The sequence below is a fragment of the Lithobates pipiens genome, unplaced genomic scaffold, assembly GCF_037356315.1.
Source record: "Lithobates pipiens isolate NorthernLeopardFrog02 unplaced genomic scaffold, aLitPip1_a1.2 Scaffold_3, whole genome shotgun sequence".
NCBI lineage: Eukaryota > Metazoa > Chordata > Amphibia > Anura > Ranidae > Lithobates > Lithobates pipiens.
In genome coordinates, this window is record NW_027507790.1 from 86,206,519 (window position 1) to 86,226,399 (window position 19,881).

Genomic DNA, 19,881 nt, shown 5'->3' on the forward strand with positions numbered 1-19,881 from the left:
AAGTCACCGTGAGGCCGTCAGGACCCGGGGCCTTACCACCATACTCTTCATGGCGCCCAGAAGCTCCGTTACCGTAAACTCACTCTCCAAGGAAGCCAAGACCTCCGCGGAGAGTGTGGGGAGGGCGGCACGGGCCAGATAGTCCCGAATAAGGCGTCCACGTGTATCTCCATCCCGGACGTCCTGGTGCACCTGATACAGGCGTTGATAAAAGTCCCTAAACGTCCGGGCTATGCGGGGGGGTATCAAACACCAGGGCTCCCGAGGGGGTCTTAACTTTAGCAATGAACGCCGCGTTTTTATGCTGTCGCACCGAGTTGGCCAATAACCTACTGGGTTTATCCCCCCACTCATAAAATCGGTGAGCCACTAACCGAGAACGTCGCTTTTGGTCCAAGTGAAGAAGGGACTTTAGGGTCTCCCACTTCCCCGTCAGGGCATGGAAAAGGGCCGGGGTCTGGTTCAGTTTATGTTGGCGTTCCAAGCCTGCAATTTCACGCAGCAAGGTAGATTGGTGTAGCATACGCTCCCTCTTTTTCCTAGATCCCAATTCCATAAACTTACCCCTAATATACACCTTGTGGGCCTCCCACAACACTCCCGGTGAGACGTCAGGGCTTACATTAGTCTTAAAATAAAACTCTAAATTGTCACCCATCACCTTTTTATCTGCCTCCTCGGCTATCAGGTCCTCATTCAATTTCCAATTAGTGGATTTCAGGGGAATGGACTCTACTTTGATGGTTAACGAGATCGGTGCGTGATCGGACAGGGGAGGAGTCAATGCTTGACTTCACTATGAGCGGTAGGTGTTGATGATCAATGAAACACAGATCAATTCTGGAATACGTTTGGTGTACGGAAGAATAGTAGGTAAAGTCCCTTTCCCGTGGGTGAGCGATTCTCCAGACATCCATCAACTGCAGGTCATGGAGTCGTGAGCGTATAAACCTCAATCCTCTGCTGGATAGAGAGGAGCCACCCCTAGAGGTGTCCAGAGTAGGTTCCAGCGGAACATTAAAGTCGCCCGCTAGTAGGATGCATCCACGGGCAAAACTCCGCAAGGAGTTGAGTGTGGAGGCAAGAAAACTCGCTTGATTCTTGTTAGGGGAATACAGGGTGGCTAGAGTACACGGCATGCTGCCCAGGGTGCCCCGGAGAAACAGAAAACGTCCCGCAGGATCACTCAACATATCTTCAAAAGTGAACGCGGTTCCCCCACGAATCCCAATGGCCACACCCTTTGCTTTAGGAATGTCGGAGAGGCTGTAGTACCACGTGGGGTACTTCGGTGAGTGTAGCCTAACTAGGGTCGTATGTGTGAGGTGGGTCTCCTGAAGGAAGACCACGTCCCCCCGCAAACGACCCAGCTCTCTATATAAATTGTGCCTCTTCCCCGGGGCGTGGAGGCCCGGTACATTAAAAGATACAAGGTTCACAGTGGCCATGAGGTCTCAGGAGGAGGAACCGCAAACACCAAAACATTACCAGTGCAACACAGAGGCGGACCGCCGCTCAATGGGGGGAAGGGGGTCGGAGGAGGTGGAGGGAGTAGACAAGAGGTGGGAAAGGGAGAGGAAAAGGAAAAGATAAAGAAACAAGAAAAGACCCCACCGTAGTGGGAAAAACAAAATGAACCAGAAAAAATGCTGTCCGACAACAGCTAGTAGTGCACGCATTTTCATGCCGTGCGCGAGCGGGCCACATGTCCGCCACAGGGCCCCCGCGCCCCCCATCCCAATAGGGGTACGGACACCAGGGCCCCGCGCCGGGCAGCCCCCACTCAAAAAGGGGGAGACGGGACCCGGGCAACTGGGCGCAAACCACACCTTGAAGGTCCGAAGCAGCGCCCAGCGGCCCGACACCAAACCATAAAAACATAAAAATCACATCATCCAGTACGGAGGACAGTAAAACGCCTGTATAAAAGAGTACGAAACTAGGGCGGTAAAGCATATAGGGGGGATACCGCCATCCAACCAAGTGCAAAAAGCAAGGGAAGGGAGAAGGAAAAGTAAAACGCCATTAAATAAAACATATGTAAAACACAGACAACACAATCAGAGGACCCAGAACAAAAAATAGTAATGTCCACTCTCGGGTAGGGGCCCCCAATGAGGCGCCAAGGTGTGGGCCATACGGCTAAGAACGTCCCACCCACGGCCACGCAAAGGTCCAGCAGCTGCCAGAAACGGTTTGCGTCCATGCACAACCAGGGTAGGGAAAACCTCACGTAGGCGGTATTCCCCGCGAGTACAACTCATCATCCAGAACAGGGAAGCAAGCGGCAGGGCATGTTGCCGGTTCAAGGGCGGTAATCCGGTGCGGAAGTGCGACGGGCACGGCCCACTCTCTGCCAACCCTGATCGGCCCCAGCGGGCATGGGCGGGATGCCATCCTGCCAGTTCTGGGACAGTGACATTCATATCGTTGCAGAATCTGGGCAGATCCTCCGGGAAGCGAAGTATCGCGGTTTTGCCATCCTTAGAAGCAATCAGGGCTGCCCCACTTATATTTAATGGACGCCGCCCGAAGCAGTTCCGTGAGGGGACGCAGGGCTCTGCGTCGATCCAAGGTTTCCTTCGCCAGATCCGGGAAGGATAACATCGCCCCATCAAAGTCAAATGGGGTAGCGCCCCTAGCCTTCTGCATAATCAGCTCCTTTTCGGGGTAATGGTGGACCCGGCAGATGACGTCCCGTGGGATGTCCGTAGTAAGGTTGCGGGGTCGAAGAGCCCTATGCACCCGATCAATCTTTAAGGGGGCATCAGCTGCTCGGCCCAGAAGGCTGTTAAAAATGCCTCTGACGGACGGTAAGAGGTCGTCGTCCCCAGTCGCTTCGGGGAGACCCCGGATCCGAACGTTATTATGTCTGTTGCGATTCTCTTGGTCTTCGAGCTTGTAAACGGTCGTTCGATGAGCAATGGTAAGTTGACGTGTAGTCGCCTGCAAAGACCGAATAGCATTCGCATGTCGATCTAGACGTTGTTCCGATTCTTCGACTTGTAGCAACACTTGAGATAGATCCGATCGGACTGCGGAGACCTCCTTCTTAATGACCCGCTCGAGGTTCAGCAGCATAGCGGCCAGGTCAGAGGTGGTAGGCAGGCCGCTCACCTTCGACGCCGCTCCGGCGGAAGGATGCAGGTCCCCTTCAACGCCCGAGCCCGCAGAGGACTCAGGTGAGCGCGACCTCCGGTCCGGCCTATCGCAGGATGCGAGGTCCACTCCACCACGCGGCTTGCGGCCTAGGTCATCCTGCTCCTCCGCATCGTCAGGTTCCACGGAGAGGAACCGCTTAATCGACCCCGTTGAGGCACCTTACTTGGGCAGAGACTTGCCGTTCGCCGGCCCATCGTCAGGCAAGGAAGATGAGGTATTATTTGATGATTTTAGATAATTTTAGCGGCGTCGGCCCCGGAGCTCACAGAGCACACGTCCGCTCGAGTGCATCGCCAGGCCACGCCCCCTTCTAACAAGGTCTTAACCACTCTCTCTGAAAAACACTGATCTTAAGAACTGTTCCTCAGATACCAGGCCGCAAGCTTGAGTCTCTCTATCTGAGGATACAGGATCGGCCCCTGGGAAATCAAATCCTCCCTGACTGGTAGAAACATCGGAGAATGAACAGCCAATCTCTTTATGCTGGCAAACCAGGGTCTCCTTGGCCAAAAAGGAGCCACTAAAATGAGGTCCGTAGCTTTCGATCGGAACTTCTGCAGAACCTCCGCCACCATCCTTACAGGAGGGAAGGCATAACACAGGCCGAACAGCCATGGATTGGCAAGGGCGTCTATCCCCCTGGCCCGATCCTGTGCGTGAACCAAAAAAAAAAAAAAATTGTGTCACCTTCCTGTTGCAAATAGGTCTATTTCTGGCCTTCCCCAGCATGACACAATCTCCTCGAACACTTCCTTGTTGAGGGACCACTCGTCCTGACCTATCTTCTGGCGACTGAGAAAGTCGGCCAGCAAATTCTGAGTTCCCTTCAGATGAATGGCTGATATTGAGGACAAGTTCTTCTCTGCCCAGCAGAAGATTCTGTCCGCAATCACCTGCAGCGCGGGGCTTCTGGTTCCCCCTTGCTTGTTCAGGTAGGCTACTGCTGCCATTGTCTGACCGAACCTGCAGATCCCTGCCCTGTAACTGGAAGGTTTCTATAGCCCTCCAAACTGCCAGAAGCTCCTTCTGGTTTGAGGAACGACCTACCTCTAGATTCAACCAGGTACCTTGGGCTAAGATTCCCTCTAGGTGGGCACCCCAACCCAGCGCACTGGCATCGGTCGTGACCACCACCGTAGCTTGTGGGGACCAGGGAAGACCCTTGTCTAGGTTGACCTGGGCCCGCCACCACCACAGAGACCTCCTGACGGCCGAGGACAGGGGCATAACCTGATCCAAGCTCTGCTCCCTGCCATCCCAATAACGGAGCATAAGTCTCTGCAAAGGGCACTGATTATGCCTTGCCCAGGCCACCGCTGGAAAGCATGATGTCATCAACCCCAGGACTCTCATAACCTCCCTGATCTGAGCTTCCTGACCTGATTGAAGCTGGGCTACCGCCTGCTCTAGCTTGTTGATCTTCTCCGCAGGAAGAAATACCCTCATCTCCACCGAAGAAATCCTGTATATTAAATACAAGACTTCCTGTGAGGGGGTCAACTGGGATTTTTCCTGGTTTATTAGCCACCCCAGTGAGCGCAGGAAACCCAAGGCCTCCTGCACATCCTTCTGCAGCTGTTGGGCCGACTGGGCTATGAACAGTAGATCGCCCAGATATGGAATCACTGTTATAGCCTTGAGCCTTAACCGGGCCAGTGCCTCTGCCAGAACCTTTGTAAAGATCCTTGGTGAGGCTGAAAGCCCGAAAGGGAGAGCTCGAAACTGGAGGTGTAACACACCCGTGTTCAACCTCACCGCCAACCTGAGAAACCTCTGGGACTCCAGATGAATCGGGATATGCAAATATGCATCCCTGAGATCCACGGTGGCCATGTGACAGCCCTGAAACAGAAACTTTGTTACCGAGAAGATTGACTCCATACGGAACCGCTTGTATTTTATGAACCTGTTCAGGGGGCGGAGATTGAGTATTAGCCTGAATTTTCCCGAAGGTTTCTTTACCACGAATACGTGTGAGTAAACCCCCAAGCCTCGCTCCTCCGGAGGCACCTGCACCAGTACTTCTTGGTCCACCAGATCCCCCAGGAGAAGACACAGAGCCTTTGCCTTCTCTTGGTCCCTTGCTAACCTGGTTACCTGAAAATTTGGAAGGGGAACTGAACCAAACTCCAACCTGTAGCCGTTCCTTATTACATCTCGAATGAACAGACTTTCGGTTGAAGTGTCCCATTGTGGAAGGAACTTCCCCAGTCTTCCTCCCACCGGGACGCAGGAGTCACTGGGTTTTAGTGGAGGGTTGAGGAGGATTGAATAGGATTCCTCCTCTGCCCCTTCCCTTGTGACCCGTCCAATGTTTTTTGGGGCGAACCTCCCTTTCCTGCAGGTTCTGCTGCCTAGAGCCTCGAAAAAGGCGCTTCCCTTCAGGTTTTTCTTTTCTGGGAAAGCTTTCTTCCTATCCTGCGTGCGCTCTAACACCTCCTGCAGACCGGGCCCGAACAAATGGTCCCCTGAAAACGGTAATCCACATAGCTTCAATTTCGAAGCTGCATCACCTGACCAGGTTTTAAGCCAAACGGCCCTTCTGGCAGCGTTCACTAGTGCTGCAGATCTAGCAGCCAATTTGACTGATTCTGCAGAGGCATCGGCCAAAAACCCCACTGCCTTGAACAGTAGCGGAAAGGACTTCAACAGCTGTTGCCTGGAAGTGCCCGCTGAAATATGCGATTGTAACGGTGTAAGCCAACACTCTAAGTTTCTGGCCACACAGGTAGCTGCTAAGGCTGGTTTAAGCCCAATGGAAGAGGCATCCCAGGCCCTCTTAAGCAGCACGTCTCCTCTTATCCATAGGATCCCTGAGTGAACCCATATCAAAAGGCCAAATCCGTCTTTTTAGAGACTTTAGCCAAGGGAGCATCCAATTTGGGAACCTTGTTCCAGGGATGCACCGCATCCGTCTCAAAAGGGAACCTCCTTTTAAGGCTACCTGAAAAAAATTGCCTTTTTTCCGGTTGGTCCCACTCCAGCAGAATCGCCTCAACCAGCAATTTATGGATGGGGAATACCCTGTCTTTAAGCACACTCGACCCCTGATACTTCATGTCGTGTTTTGAAAGCTGGACCCGTTCTTCCCTGATCTCCAAAGTGTCATATATTGCCTTGAGGAGGTCACCCACATCGTCCAAAGACAGCTTGTATCTGGCTGATCTAATGGATTCTTCCTCCCCCTCTGACTCAGAAGTAGATTCTGTCCTAGAGGAGGCTAATGACCTAGGTAACCTCTCCTTATCCACCTCCTCCTCCTGACTTGGTTTAGACAAGGAGGGCATACTCACGGCCCTGGTTAAAGAGAATGAAGGACCCTGCATCCTATCCATCATGCTCTTGAATGACTGGAAGGTGGATGCCATCTCATCCTTTACGGATGTCAAAACCTTGTGGCAAGCTGCCACCTTTCACCAGGCTACTGACACAATCCGGGCAAAGCGGCTTCTCCCAACCGGTGCCTAACTTAGCCCCGCACACAGCACATTTCCTTCTGGGCAAAGGTATCTGGGCTCTGTCCTGTTTAACCTAAAAACAAAGAAAAACAGGGTCCCATTAAAATACCACCCCTGACCACACCACTGCGCTTCTAGGGTCTGCCTAGGAAGTGCCCCCCCTCACCAGCAGGTTCTCCACCCCGGGAGGGTACTAAGGTCAGAGTGACCCCTCCACCCCCCAGTGTAAGTCCTGGTCTGCCCTCACCAAGCTTACCTGAGAGGTACTGGAGCCTGTTGAACCGAAGTCCACCTGCACAACTGCGCCCTCCATGGTTCCCGTGTCTTACTCAGTCTCTCCGAGCCTTCACACCGCTCCAGGCAACCCTGTAGTCACACCGCCGCGCCCAAAGGACTGGAACAGGTCCTGCGGCACCCCCAGATGACACGAATCCGGCGGAAGTGCGTCTCTCCCACTTCCGGATGCCGGAACGCAAAAGACTCCGCCCCAATGCCGTGCGTTCCTTACGAACGCACCGCTCACAGTACCCGAACGCCAGCCGGTGAAACGAAGTCTCTCGCCCGCTATCCGACTGACCAGGTACGAGCGGTTAGCGCTACAGAGGGGGGAGATTGCCGCCCATCGGGGTCCCGTTCTCTCGAACGTTGAATGGCAGCGGGGACTGATAGCTACCCTCTCCTCCCTCCGAACGGACCGAGGGGTGCTAAGGGTCAGGTCCACCAGGTGCTCCCCCCAGGACAAACCCCTGAGAAGGAGCTCCCCTTACTAGTTCCGACGTGCTCCTTCCCGTCCGGCAGGAAACACAAAAACTGAGGAGGGCCTGGAAGACCACACCTTTTATTTGATTGGGTTGATGTGTTTACTGTCCCGGAGGGAGGAGCCCTATATCTCAGAGGCTGTCCTGGAAGACGATATGAGAAAAAGCCATAAAGCCCCTACTATGTAGACGCTATAACTTTTGTGCAAACCAATATACGCTTATTGCCCTTTACCAAAAATATATAGATAACATTATGGCCTAAACCAAGAAGAAAATATGGGATCTTATAGCAAAGCATTAAAAAAAAGTTTTTCAAAATGGTCACCCTTTTGTTTATAGCGCAAAAAAATCCACAAGAGGTGATCAAATACCACCAAAAGAAAGCCATTTGTGTGAAAAAAAAAAAGAAAGTACATTGTTTGGGTACAGTGTCGTACGACTGTGCAATTGTCACTTAAAGCGACTCAGTGCTGTATTGCAAAAAATGGCCTGGTCATTGAGCAGCAAAATCTTCTGGGGCTGAAATGGTCAAACAATTTAAAAAAAAAAAAACACACACCTAAATGGTTATGCATTTTCACTTCAGACTTTGCTATGCAAGTGAGGATGGGGGCTGGTTGCACTTTATAAACCCATACCAATCTCTACAGACTAATGCAATGCATCTTTCTAGGATAACCATAAACTGTGTGGACCGGTCAGGGGGGGAGCAATTTTTTGGCAGCCTTAGAAGTTTTCTGGCTGCAGATTACAATTTAAAAAAAGTAGTTTATTAGGGCATACATTCAGCAATTACTGCAGTTTGTTTTCATTACGCGAGTTTAGCAGGTTGCATCTATGCCAAAAGGAATTGCCAAATAAGTGCATTTCTCCGCCTCCCAGGAGAATTTAAAACCAGGATCCTGGTTACTTGCTACTCAAGACTTAACTAGAAAGCATCAACCTAGTTACCCAACAGTAGGGTACAACCAAATATATGTTGTAAGATGCAAAATTAAAGCTAGTGGTAAAACACAAGTCTCACTGCTAGTTAATATTCCAGGTACACTTTCCATAACTTACATGACAAGTGACAGACTTGCATCATAGGCTAGTTGCTAGTAAAAGAAATACTGTACATATGGCTCAAACAAGTTTATTAGGAAATAAAAAAGGCTGGTAAACATTTAAAATGAAAACTTTGGCATGTTTCAATTATGGTATCTTGTTAGTGGTAATTATGCCTCTCAGGACAAAATATAAGTATGTAATGCCATAAGGAAGTGCATTGGTATGTCCAGATAAGCATTCTTCCTTTATTTATCAGTTACCATGCAAACACTAGACGCAAATCCAACTTCATTGCTGTGGAAGACATGAGCAATACACCAGTACAGATGCAAGTTTCAGGAAGTGGAACACAACAGTTAAAATAATGGCTTTAATTTCAGTTAAAGAATACAGTACAGGAAAAAAAAATGTGCTTTACTTAAATGTACATCAAACCAGTGATGCTGGTAAAGTAGAGGGGGATATTTCTAATAGCTATACATATGTGGACCTGATGGTAAAAGAAAATCCCTTTAACAAAAAAAAAAAAAAAAAAAAAAAAAAAAAAAGTTCACAGTGGTTTGTATAAACAGGATGCAAATTATAGCTGTGACGTTCCTAGTCTGACCAGCCTGTGAGTGCCATCTTTAAGTACTAAAGTAGTAAACAAGCATTTACAAATAATGTGAATTGTACAAAGCTACATGAATAATGAAGATAAAGATTGGAGTGTACAGTAACACTGGCATAAAAAGAAACCATATTGAAGCAACAGAATAAAAGTTTGAATTTCAGGTTGAAAAGAACAGAAAATGGCAAGCATTGTAGCAAATACATTTCTTTAAATGGAAGAAAAAAAAAAAAAAAAAGCCACCAACATCTAGATGGAACGGACCAGTACAAGTTACACATTTTAAAATAAAAAAAGTGATTATATACTATAATACAAGTCCAAGCAGGCCAAGAGACCCTCATTTTTTCGCCTGTTTCGTGATCATGCCTCGTGGTGGCGTTACTGGTCGGCTTGCATTGGGTTTCTTTTTCTCTGCAGGTTTTAAAATCTGAGAAAGAAACAGGTAAACTGGTTAAGTTAACCATTCCATGTAAAAAGGAAATCATTCAACCACTGTGCAAAAAAGTAAACCGAAACAGACTGAATGCATATATTCGCAAGACACTACCATTTTTCAAGGTTTCCAAAATAAAAAAAAAAAGGCACAAAGTAATGGGCGAGTGTTAATTATCCAAGACTACACAAAAGCAGCAGGCACATGAAAATAGCTTACTATAATAAGTAGCTTTAAACCCTTACATATGCCTACTGAAGTGACAAGCTTCAGGTGATACAAAGATGAAAAATCCTACACAAGATGGACCTTTTTATCTGCAGCCTTCTCTACAGCTTCTGAAAACAGATCAAAGGCCATTTCTCAGCTTGCTAAAAGAACATTCACTCCGTGATCTGACGCATGAACACAATGGTGTGGATGCCATAATAGTACTTGTCACCAGCCAAGCTGGTAGCTTAGCTTTGAGGAAGGGTGGGTGCCCGAAACGGATCAGCTTTTACCCCCTTGAAGAGATACAGCATGTGTGTCCACACTATTCTACACTGGTTTTATGGCTTGAAAGTTGCACTTTTGAGTACCCATTTTTATGCTTTATTCAATGTCATTGGTAATGCACTAGGTGTGCGTGCCTGCCACCAGATTACCCCATCTGAGGAGGAGGGCAGCAGCCACCTAATCTTTGAATACAGATGCCCTTGTTGCTCTTTACCATAGAAGACTTGAGTGCTGGAAGTGACTTTCTATCCCCATGGCCTAGGCATTCAGAAGATCTAGTGTTTGGTTTTTTTTCCTTTTGCTACGAAATTCCCCACACACCACAAAAAAAAACTGCATACAAAAGCGTCAGATACCTAGTAACCCTCTGGTTTCATTGACCAGGCCTTAAGGCACCTTAAAGACAGCTATAAGGCCCAATGGAAGAAGAATGGCATGCAGTGAGTGTAGCACTGCATATCTGACAACTGTCCGGATGCAAAGTTAATTTTTTTATAGAAAAAAGTAGGGATTCACTCCAAGCATAACATTAAAGTATTATACACCTATCAGATTTACTACACATGCAATGAGCTCTGTAGACTGAACTGACAGCTTTTGTCAACATTTAAAATTTTCTACATTAAACACTTTCATTTCCCTATATAAAAAACGCAAAACCCTCCAAGTACAGCCTATAGAGCAGAGCACTTCATAGAAAAGTTTCAGATAGACACAAAGGGGGAGATTTACTTAAACTGGAGCACTCAGAATCTGGTGCAGCTATGCATGGTAGCCAATTGTCTAACTTCATCTTTTTCAATTAAGCTTCGACAAAACCTGGAAGCCGATTGGTTTCTATGCAGAGCTGCACCAGATTTTGCACTCCCCAGGTTTAGTACGGTAAATTTCTCAATGTAACCATGTGTGCAGCCCAAGAAAATAAAATCTTTTGGCAGAAAATAGGTTTATAACATACCTGGAAAGAGCACATTAACGTTTCATCTACACTCATCATTGCTCCTGCATTGTCAAACTCTCCACAGTAGTTTGGGGCTGAGAAAAGCGTTACCAACTGCCTTTTGGCAAAAAATTCATATCCATCTTCAACCACCTACAACAGAAAAATATTGTTTACAAAAGATCAGGAGGAAAAACAGCAGTCATTATCCTGCAACCCATAAAATACGGACAATATGGATTGGGGGGTAGGTTAGGCAAGCAAACACCTTACTTTCTAGTGTTGCTCATTGCAACCCCGTTTGAGCCACCGCTTTAACTGTTTTCTTTAATCAATGGCCAAGTACCGCTTTAAGGGATTTAGTTGCAATTAAAGAAAAAAAAATGTAAATATGCCATTTTTAAATTAAAGGGGGTTGTAAAGGTTCAATTTTTTATAACCCATTATACTTACCTGCTCTGTGCAAAGGTTTTGCAACCCCGATTCTCCTCTAGGGTACCCTGCCGGTGCTCCTCCCCTTTGGCTCGGTGGGGGCACTCGATTTTCTCCATGGGGCACTGTCAATGGATGCAGCAGCGGGACTCAGCCCTGCCTGCATCACTGGATTTTATTGACAGTCACTTGGCTCATGCAAGCTTTTGCAAAGGTTTTCCCCCTTAATCCATTAACCATTTGCCAACCATTGCGTCAGCACAATGGCAGCGGTGGGCAAATAGGCGTACCTGTACGCTCCCTTTAAGAGGTGGGTAAAGCAGGTGCCTCCGAATACAGCGTGGCCGTGCCTGTGGGTCTGTCCACCAGTCTCCTGGCAATTGTGCCACAGAGCCTCAGAACAGGAAGTGCCTATGTAAACAAGGCATTTCCCTGTTCTGGCTTGCGTCATAACCGATCACTGCTTTCAATGACAGGGAGCAGTGATAGCCGTCATGTGACTTGAAGCCCATTCCCCAGTTAGAATCACTCCCTAGGACACATTTAACCCCCTTCATCAGCCCCTAGTGGTTAACCCCTTCTCTGGCAGTGTCATTTACACAGTAATCAGTGCATTTTATAGCACGGATTGCTGTATAAATGACAATGGTTCCAAAATAGTGTCAAAAGCGTCCGATGTGTGCTATAATGTTGCAGTCCCAATTATAAAAAAACAAAAAACAACTAAGTGATTAAAAATTACAAAATACGGTAGTCTTTATGCCGACGCTATAACGTTTGCGCAAACCAGTCAATATATTCTCATTGCAATTTTTTTTACCATAAATATGTAGAACACATATCGGTCTAAACTGAAAAAACAAAAATACGTTTTCAAAATGGTCGCTCTCGTTTATAGTGCAAAAAAAAAAAAAAAAAAAAAAAAAAAGCAGATGCGATCAAATACCACCAAAAGAAAGCTCTATTTGTGGGGAAAAAAAAATACATTTTTGGGTGCAACGTCGCACAGCCACACAATTGTCAGTTAAAGCGACGCAGTGCCAAATCACAAAAAGTGCTCAGGTCAGGGAGGGGGTAAAAATCTTCTGGGGCTGAAGCTGTCAAGATGAAAAAACCAGGAGACTTTAGTACAGGGGTGCTCAACCTGTGGCTCTCCAGCTGTTGCAAAACTACAAGTCCCATCATGCCTCTGGGTGTCATGCTTGTGGCTGTCGGAGTCTTGCTATGCCTCATGGGACTTGTAGTTCTGCAACAGCTGGAGAGCCACAGGTTGAGCACCCGTGCTTTAGTAGAACTTTTTTCCAAGGGATTGTAAACAGTGCTGCGCAGCCCCAAACCTCTTCTGGATACTCACTACCACCATAGCAAGCGCTTGCTATGAGGCAGACGCGCAGGCTTGGTATAAACCGATACATTCTGCTGGAGTTTGATGTGAAAAACTTACTGTCCGGATTACCAGATAATAGAACAAATGCAGCCATTGCATCCAAGAATTGCTTTTGTGTTATTACTCTAAATTCTTTGCTACTTGCAGCCTCTGCCCCACCTCCAAATGCCTATTCTACCCCCACCAGTAAAGACAGCAACACGATCCCATGGCTCTTGCTGTTCTCAGCAGCACAAACAATTCTTAGATGCGATGGCTACATTTTTTATGCTTTAGTTCTATTCTTATCTGGCAATAGAGCCAGCATGTTTTTCACATCAAACTCCCCAGCAGAATGTATCAGTTTACAAAAGGAACTATTCTATTGCATTTGTTTTCTTGGGTTTAATATCACTTTAAGTTAAAAAAATTTAGAACCACTGTACTCCTGGAATGAAAAGCAAAGTCAGACTAACAGCTCTAAGCTGGCATTTCCTAGCATGGGCATCCTTTAGTTCACAATTTAAGGGACATGTCCAAGCTTAAATATTTCCACCAGGGTCCCTAAAGCACAACTGGAGAGAAAGTTGTGGAATGTTGTTACAATTGAGAACTTTGGCACTACTCCAAGAAACCAAGTATTAAAGGATTGGTGTAAAATTTGTGAAAGTTACTTTGGACACTTAAAAAAAACAACAAAAGTAATGCAATTTTAACAAGCAAAACCCCCTTGTAACTGCAACCACAATCTGCTTGTTAAACTTGCAAACTTAACATGCAGTCTTGCAGTCAATGATCTGAATACACAGAAATAAAGGTTGTACCTGGTGAGCTCGACAAATCAGATCCAAATCATGTTTGTGAAGGAACTTTGCCACAACTTCTGCCCCGAAAGTAAATGATACACCCCGGTCATTTTCACCCCAGCCTAAAACATCTTTGTCAGGGTCAGACCACAGCAAGTCACAGAGAAGACCCTGGTCTGGAACATCAGTAGGACGCATGATTCTCCTGATTTGTTCCATTGATTGGAGGTCAGGTGATAAACCTACAGTAAACAGACATGTTAGTGCTGGTTTAGAGAAGCTATTTATATTTGGGGGTGGGGAGACTACCATCTACCTTCACACAATTGTTGGCAAGTCTGGTTGCTAACCAGAAACACTATAGAATAAGACAGACATTCACTGCCAGTACGTACGTCAAGGTTAGCAAAAGTGAGGGGCTGGACAGCTTTCTGCACTACAGGTTCTTCAGTCAATACATGTGGCATTTATTAGATACATTCCAATCCAAGTATAAGAGTTAAAAATAACCCCCCCCCCCCCCAAAAAAAAAGGAACACTCAAACACAACCCTGTAGCTGCCGACTTTAAATATTAGGCCACTTACCTGGTCCAGGGAGCCTGTGATGTCGGCACCCAAGCTGATCTTCAGATAGGCTGCCGCCATCTCCACCAAGTGATACCGGCAGTGAAGTCTTTCGGCTTCAGACTGTTCCCTACTCCATTAATTGGCCCAGTGGAGGAGGAAGGGGGCCGAACTTTGAGGGACAGCACTGCACCCCTTACATATCCGCTGCATTTTACTAGGGTTGTGCCAATACAGCTTTAAGACCTAGTACAAGTACAGATACTTTACTGTCATGTGACAGTGGCACTAATATGCAGCACTGATGGTGTGGACTGTCAGTTTATTTTTACAAATTTAATTTAAAATTACATCTTTTCCCCCACCCTGTTAGGGTGTAGAGGGGCTTTGGTGAGACATCAAGGGTCTAAAACCCCTGACCTCTCCTTTGAGACATGGAAAGGGACTGAGGATACAGATTCCCCATTCCCTTTCTTAGCCACCTCAGCTGCATTGAACATGAATATACAGGAGACAGCAGCTCCTCTCCATTCATACGTGAAAGCATCGTAAACCGTTTATGATGCTCAGTTATGAATCGACAGTGATCACCCACTTGCTTTCAGAAAAAGGGGCCGGTAAATAACCGATTTACCAGCTCCTCCCCCCGTTATCCATCCTCAAATATCTGGGAGGGGCGTGGACGATCAGTGGTGCACTGAAGGGGAAAGGTGGCAGCGAACCAGAAGCGCATACGGGGATGATTGGTGCTGCGGCAGGGGAAGTTATAATCACCAATCTGTGTGGCTTTCACTAAAGCAGCTGAAAGTCAGAGGGGAGAGGAGACGAAGCGGCTGTCAGCTGCTTTAATATGGAAGGCACAGGGAGATCAGCGATTATAACTTCCCCCACCACTGATCATCCCTGAGTGTCCAGGTGTGAGACTAGGCATTGGGAGAATTTGCACAAGTACCTGGTATCGGGACCAATACCGGTAAAGCCCTACATTTTACTTCAGCTATTTTTATAGCACCACCAGTTTACATTTACTTTATATTCACATTCATGCCTGCTCGAGGAGCTTACAATCCAAAGTTCACATCTTACATACATAAATATCCACATACTAGGGTCAATTTACCTACTAACATAGCTTTGGAGTGTGGGAGGAGACTCAAGTAGAACATGTCAGTACCAGTCTATTTGTAACCACTAGGCAAATGTGTGGTTTATACTGTACAATGAATTGATAGCTTGAATAAAAAGCAGTTGCTATATGCCAGAAACCTTTTATACAATTGTATATAGCGAAAGTGAAAAAGGCATCTTCCTGAGTTATCAAAGAGGCCTACTTGCATTGCTCGATAGCGACATGTAACCTGCCTTGGAAACCTCCAAACAAGGCAAGGTTATTTGCAATCAAGCACAGTGAGGGTATAGGACCATTTGGAAGTAAACTCAAACATTTGTGAACTTCCTCTGACATTCATCTGTTTTCGCCATGCTATTCTATTCATTGGTTCTTAAAATCTTGTTCAGTACCATTAATATGTACTCTATTGTTAACCCTTTCTGCGGTTCAATCCACTAAAACTCTGAAAATTTTTTTTACCCTGGATAACAATTGTGGGTTTTTTAAAGTCACACAATATTTGCATAAGGTTTAGGAAGTGCACTGCAGTTTAAATTATTTTTTTTCACATCAATCTACATTCATTACCCCATGACAAAGTGAAAACAGCAATTTAAAAAAAGTGTCTGAATTCATTAAAAAGCAGAACTAAAAATATCACATGTACTGTTACCGCAAGACCTCATTCCCATTATGTGCCTGCTGTACCATGTAAAAAGTATCCTGTTTGTATTGTTTTCTTTGTGTGAAATCCCTGGTGTTCTTGCCAGTCCCTCGGCTTTCCCATTTAAAAAAAAAAAAAAAAAAAAAAAAAAAAAAAAACCCTGACCACACCGTGGTCGGTACTCTTGCTATGTTGCAACCTCCGTACTCTCCTCCAATGATCAGACATCCACTGGGATGCTTAGTGTGTTGCTGCTCCACTCCCCAGCTATTATGCAGCTGATAAGAGTGAATGGGGAAAAAAAAAAAAGTGCCTTTCCAAATCATGTCCACTTAATTTAATTCACCACAGGTTGACTCCAATCAAGGTGTTGAAACATCTCAGCATCAATAGAAATGGGAGGGACCCAAGCTAAAATTTTAAGTGTTGGCGCAGAGTCTGAATACTTGTGCCAATGTGATATTTGGTTTTACTTTCATACATTTGCAAACAATTCTAAAATTTGGTTGTCCACTCGTGAGGTATGAGTTAACACAAAAAAGAAAAAAGTATTTTAACAGTAGTATCAGGCTGCAACATAAGTGAAGGGGTATGAATACTATGAATGCACAGTTTTGGTAAAATATAAACCCACAAGACAATGAATTTTAGTACCCCATAACATTTGGGAACCGCAACAGGGGGAAAAAAACCCCACACATCCAAGAGCATAGGGAACACTTTACATAACACCAATTAGACCCTTGGTTAAACTGTACCTCCATGACAGCAGAAGATCTTCTCATCTACTATGGCAGCTATTGGCAAGCAATTGAAGCAGTCTGTAAAGGTTTTCCACAATTTAATGTTATACCTTCTTTTACCTACAAGGGGAAAAAAAAAAAAATAATAAATAAAGTGTTAAGGCAAACTGTTCCTGTCCATATACTAAGCTGTCATACTTGGTTCCATGCACACTGGGGCTAACGCTTTTCTCCTGGCAGTAGAGAAATTTAAACACAAAAACCACACATCTAATAAGATGTGTTGTAGGAACGACAAGGGGTTGGGCATTCATTTCACTGGCCAATGAAATGAACACGCAAGCACCAAATGAGCCTAGCACGTTTAGGTTGTTTTCCCAGCCAAAAACACTCCACTCAAAACACCTATGTATGCATCATGAACACAGGCCAACATGAAAGGGATTTAGGAGGAAAAAACAAAACAAATTCCTTTAAAACAGGTGTTTGTTTAGGCGACATGCGCACTGGCACTCAAATACATTTATTGTGTCATAGAAACTCAAAATAGGCTGCACAAAAGCTGCTCTACACTATATTCTTGACAAAAAGGCACACATTGAAGCCAGGGATCAACCCTCCCTCCCCCCCACCTCAAAGAATATTACCTTTGACTTGTTATTGCTACCTGCTGGTCTTTTAAATTGACTTTTCCTGAACAAAATCTTTACACACCAAAAACACCAGCATTAAAGTTTAACCGGTCCGACCAGCACACGCCGATGTACGTCGGCATAATGGCACGGGCAGGCATATTGGCGTACAGGTACGTCCAATCTTCAATGCCGCCCTGCCATCGCGCGATCATCTCACGGGACAGCTGAATGGAGAAGTGCCGTTGTAAACATTTCTCTATTCTGCCTATAGCAACTAGTGATGCTGACCTCTGCTCCATGTGATTGGGGCAGAGATCAGTGTTCACTAAATGAAAGCCCAACCCCCCACAGTTAGTAACACACCCCTAGGAACACTTAACCCCTACACTGCCACCCACTGGTTAACCCCTTCACTTCCAGTGTCATTTACACAGGAATCGCTGCATTTATATAGCAGTGATTGCTGTATAACTGACAATGGTCCCAAAAATGTCCGATGTGTCCGCCACAATAAAAAAATCACTGATAGCCGCCATTACTAGTAAATAAAAAAAGCCATAAAACTATCCCTATTTTGTAAAAGCTATAACCAATCATTAATTGCTTATTGCGTTTTTACCAAAAATATGTAGAATACGCATCGGCCTAAACTGAGGGAAAATTTTTTTATACATTTTTTGGGGATATTTCAACAAAATTTTTTTTTTTAAAAATGCGTTAAAAATTGTCGCTCTATTTTTGTTTATAGCGCAAATAAAAACCGCAGGGGGTAATCAAATACCACCAAAAGAAAGCTCCATGTGGGGGGGGGGGACAAAACATCAATTTTGTTTGGGAGCCACGTCGCACGACCGCGCAATTGTCAGTTAAAGCGACGCAGTGCCAAATCGCAAAAAGTGGCCTGGTCTTTGACCAGCAAAAATGTCCAGTCTGTAAGTGGTTAAAACCACTTTTCTAACAGGGCAATATAAAGCGGCCTTGACCTTCAAAAAGTTCTACAGATCCTCCTCCCCTGGACACTTGAGCAAGCGGGTACCAGCTCTTATTTCCACTGGAATTGCCTAGGCATTCCTGGCAGAAACCATGTCCCCCACAGCTACAGTATTAGTAGCTGCCGAATTAAGAAGCTCACACTGAGGCGCTTTATAGGCGTTATAGCGCTAATCTCTCCAGTGTGACAGCCTGAGTGCTTTCACACTGGAGCAGTGTGCTTGCAGGATGGTAAAAGTCCTGCAAGCAGCATCTTTGCAGCACTGTAGGAGCTGTGTATACTCTGCTCCTAAGGCGACCCTGCCCATTGAAATCAATGGGCAGCACCCGCTGGCAAAGCACTGCTGCAGCGGCGCTTTGAACCTTTGTGCACTAGCTGGGGCTAATAGCTATTTATATATTTTCTTTTTACATCAGGGGACACAGAGCCATAGTAATAACTATGTGGGATGTCCCATAGCAATGGCAACTGAAAGGGGGGAGGAGGGGGGAACAGGACGGGGGACGACAGATGACTCATACTGCAGCCTGCAGTGTACGCTGTGCCCAAAGGCAATCTCCTCATGACCTTAACCACTTCCCACCCGGCCAATGCACATATACGGCCGGGTGGGAGCCGTCTACTCCTGATAGGACGTTCAGGAACGTCCATCAGGAGGAGCGGGATCGCGCGTGCCCGCGCAGCGACGCGATCCCGATGCGCCCGTGTCACCCGGACACGGCGAATCTCAGATCGGCAGGAGGGCTCTATGATTGGCCCTCCTGATCACATGACGGCCGTGTCCAATCACGGCCGTCATGTGATGTAAACAAACAGCCGGTTGCTAGGCAATCGGCTCCTCCTCTCCTCACACAGAAGTCATCGCTGAGGAGAGGAGAGCAGATCGCTGCAGCCGGCTGATGATCAGTGAGTATGAGCTGTTTTTTTTACAGCTTTTTACTCACTGATCACTAGTCTAGTGTAACACACACACACACAACACACCACACAGTAAACACACCACACAGTATAAACACAATGTCCCCAAAACACACATGTCCCCAATAATAAAAACATGTCCCCCACATGTCCCACTAAAATCACATGTCCCAATGATTATCTGCACACATATGTACATGATCATTTGCGTACATATGTCGGTGATCACACAAACCAATTATACACTTAACGGAATTTTTTTTACCAAAAACATGAAGCAGAATACATTTTGGCTTAAATTTATGACAAAATTTGATTTTATTGGATTTCTTTTAAAATAGAAAATGTTTTTTTCTTCCAAATTTCCGCATTTTTGCACTTATATCGCAAAAAATAAAAAACGGAGTCGTGAATAAATACCACCAAAATAAAGCTCTATTTATGCGAACAAAATGATAAAAATTTCATTTGGGTACAGTGTAGCATGACTGCGCAATTGTCACTGAAAGCGCTAGAGCCATGAAAGCTGAAAATTGGGCTGGGAAGGAAGGGGGCGAAAGTGCCCTATATTATTGTAGTGGTTAAATATCGATTTTGGGAAGAAAAAAATGATAATTTGGTCTTTGGTTCAGACGTTTATCCAATGTTGCGGTCTTACAGATCTGAGCCATAGATGCCTGATGCACCAACCAAGAGGCACTAATCGCCCTGGATGTGTGCCCTTAATATGAGAAG

The 19,881-nt window shown here is 46.0% G+C and overlaps 1 protein-coding gene across 1 annotated transcript in view; it reads right to left on the bottom strand.

The window, feature by feature from the left end:
- Positions 1 to 8,500: 8,500 nt before the first annotated feature.
- Positions 8,501 to 19,881, bottom strand: part of PPP1CC (protein phosphatase 1 catalytic subunit gamma) — a 41,346-nt gene continuing 29,965 nt past the window's right edge. The window contains exons 4-7 of the mRNA XM_077462006.1: positions 16,618 to 16,722; positions 13,538 to 13,761; positions 10,934 to 11,068; positions 8,501 to 9,471 (exon numbers count right to left, since the gene is read on the bottom strand). Of these exons, the coding sequence (XP_077318132.1) occupies positions 9,382 to 9,471; positions 10,934 to 11,068; positions 13,538 to 13,761; positions 16,618 to 16,722 (554 nt within the window). The 3' untranslated portion in view covers positions 8,501 to 9,381. The remainder of the gene's footprint in view (positions 9,472 to 10,933; positions 11,069 to 13,537; positions 13,762 to 16,617; positions 16,723 to 19,881) is intronic.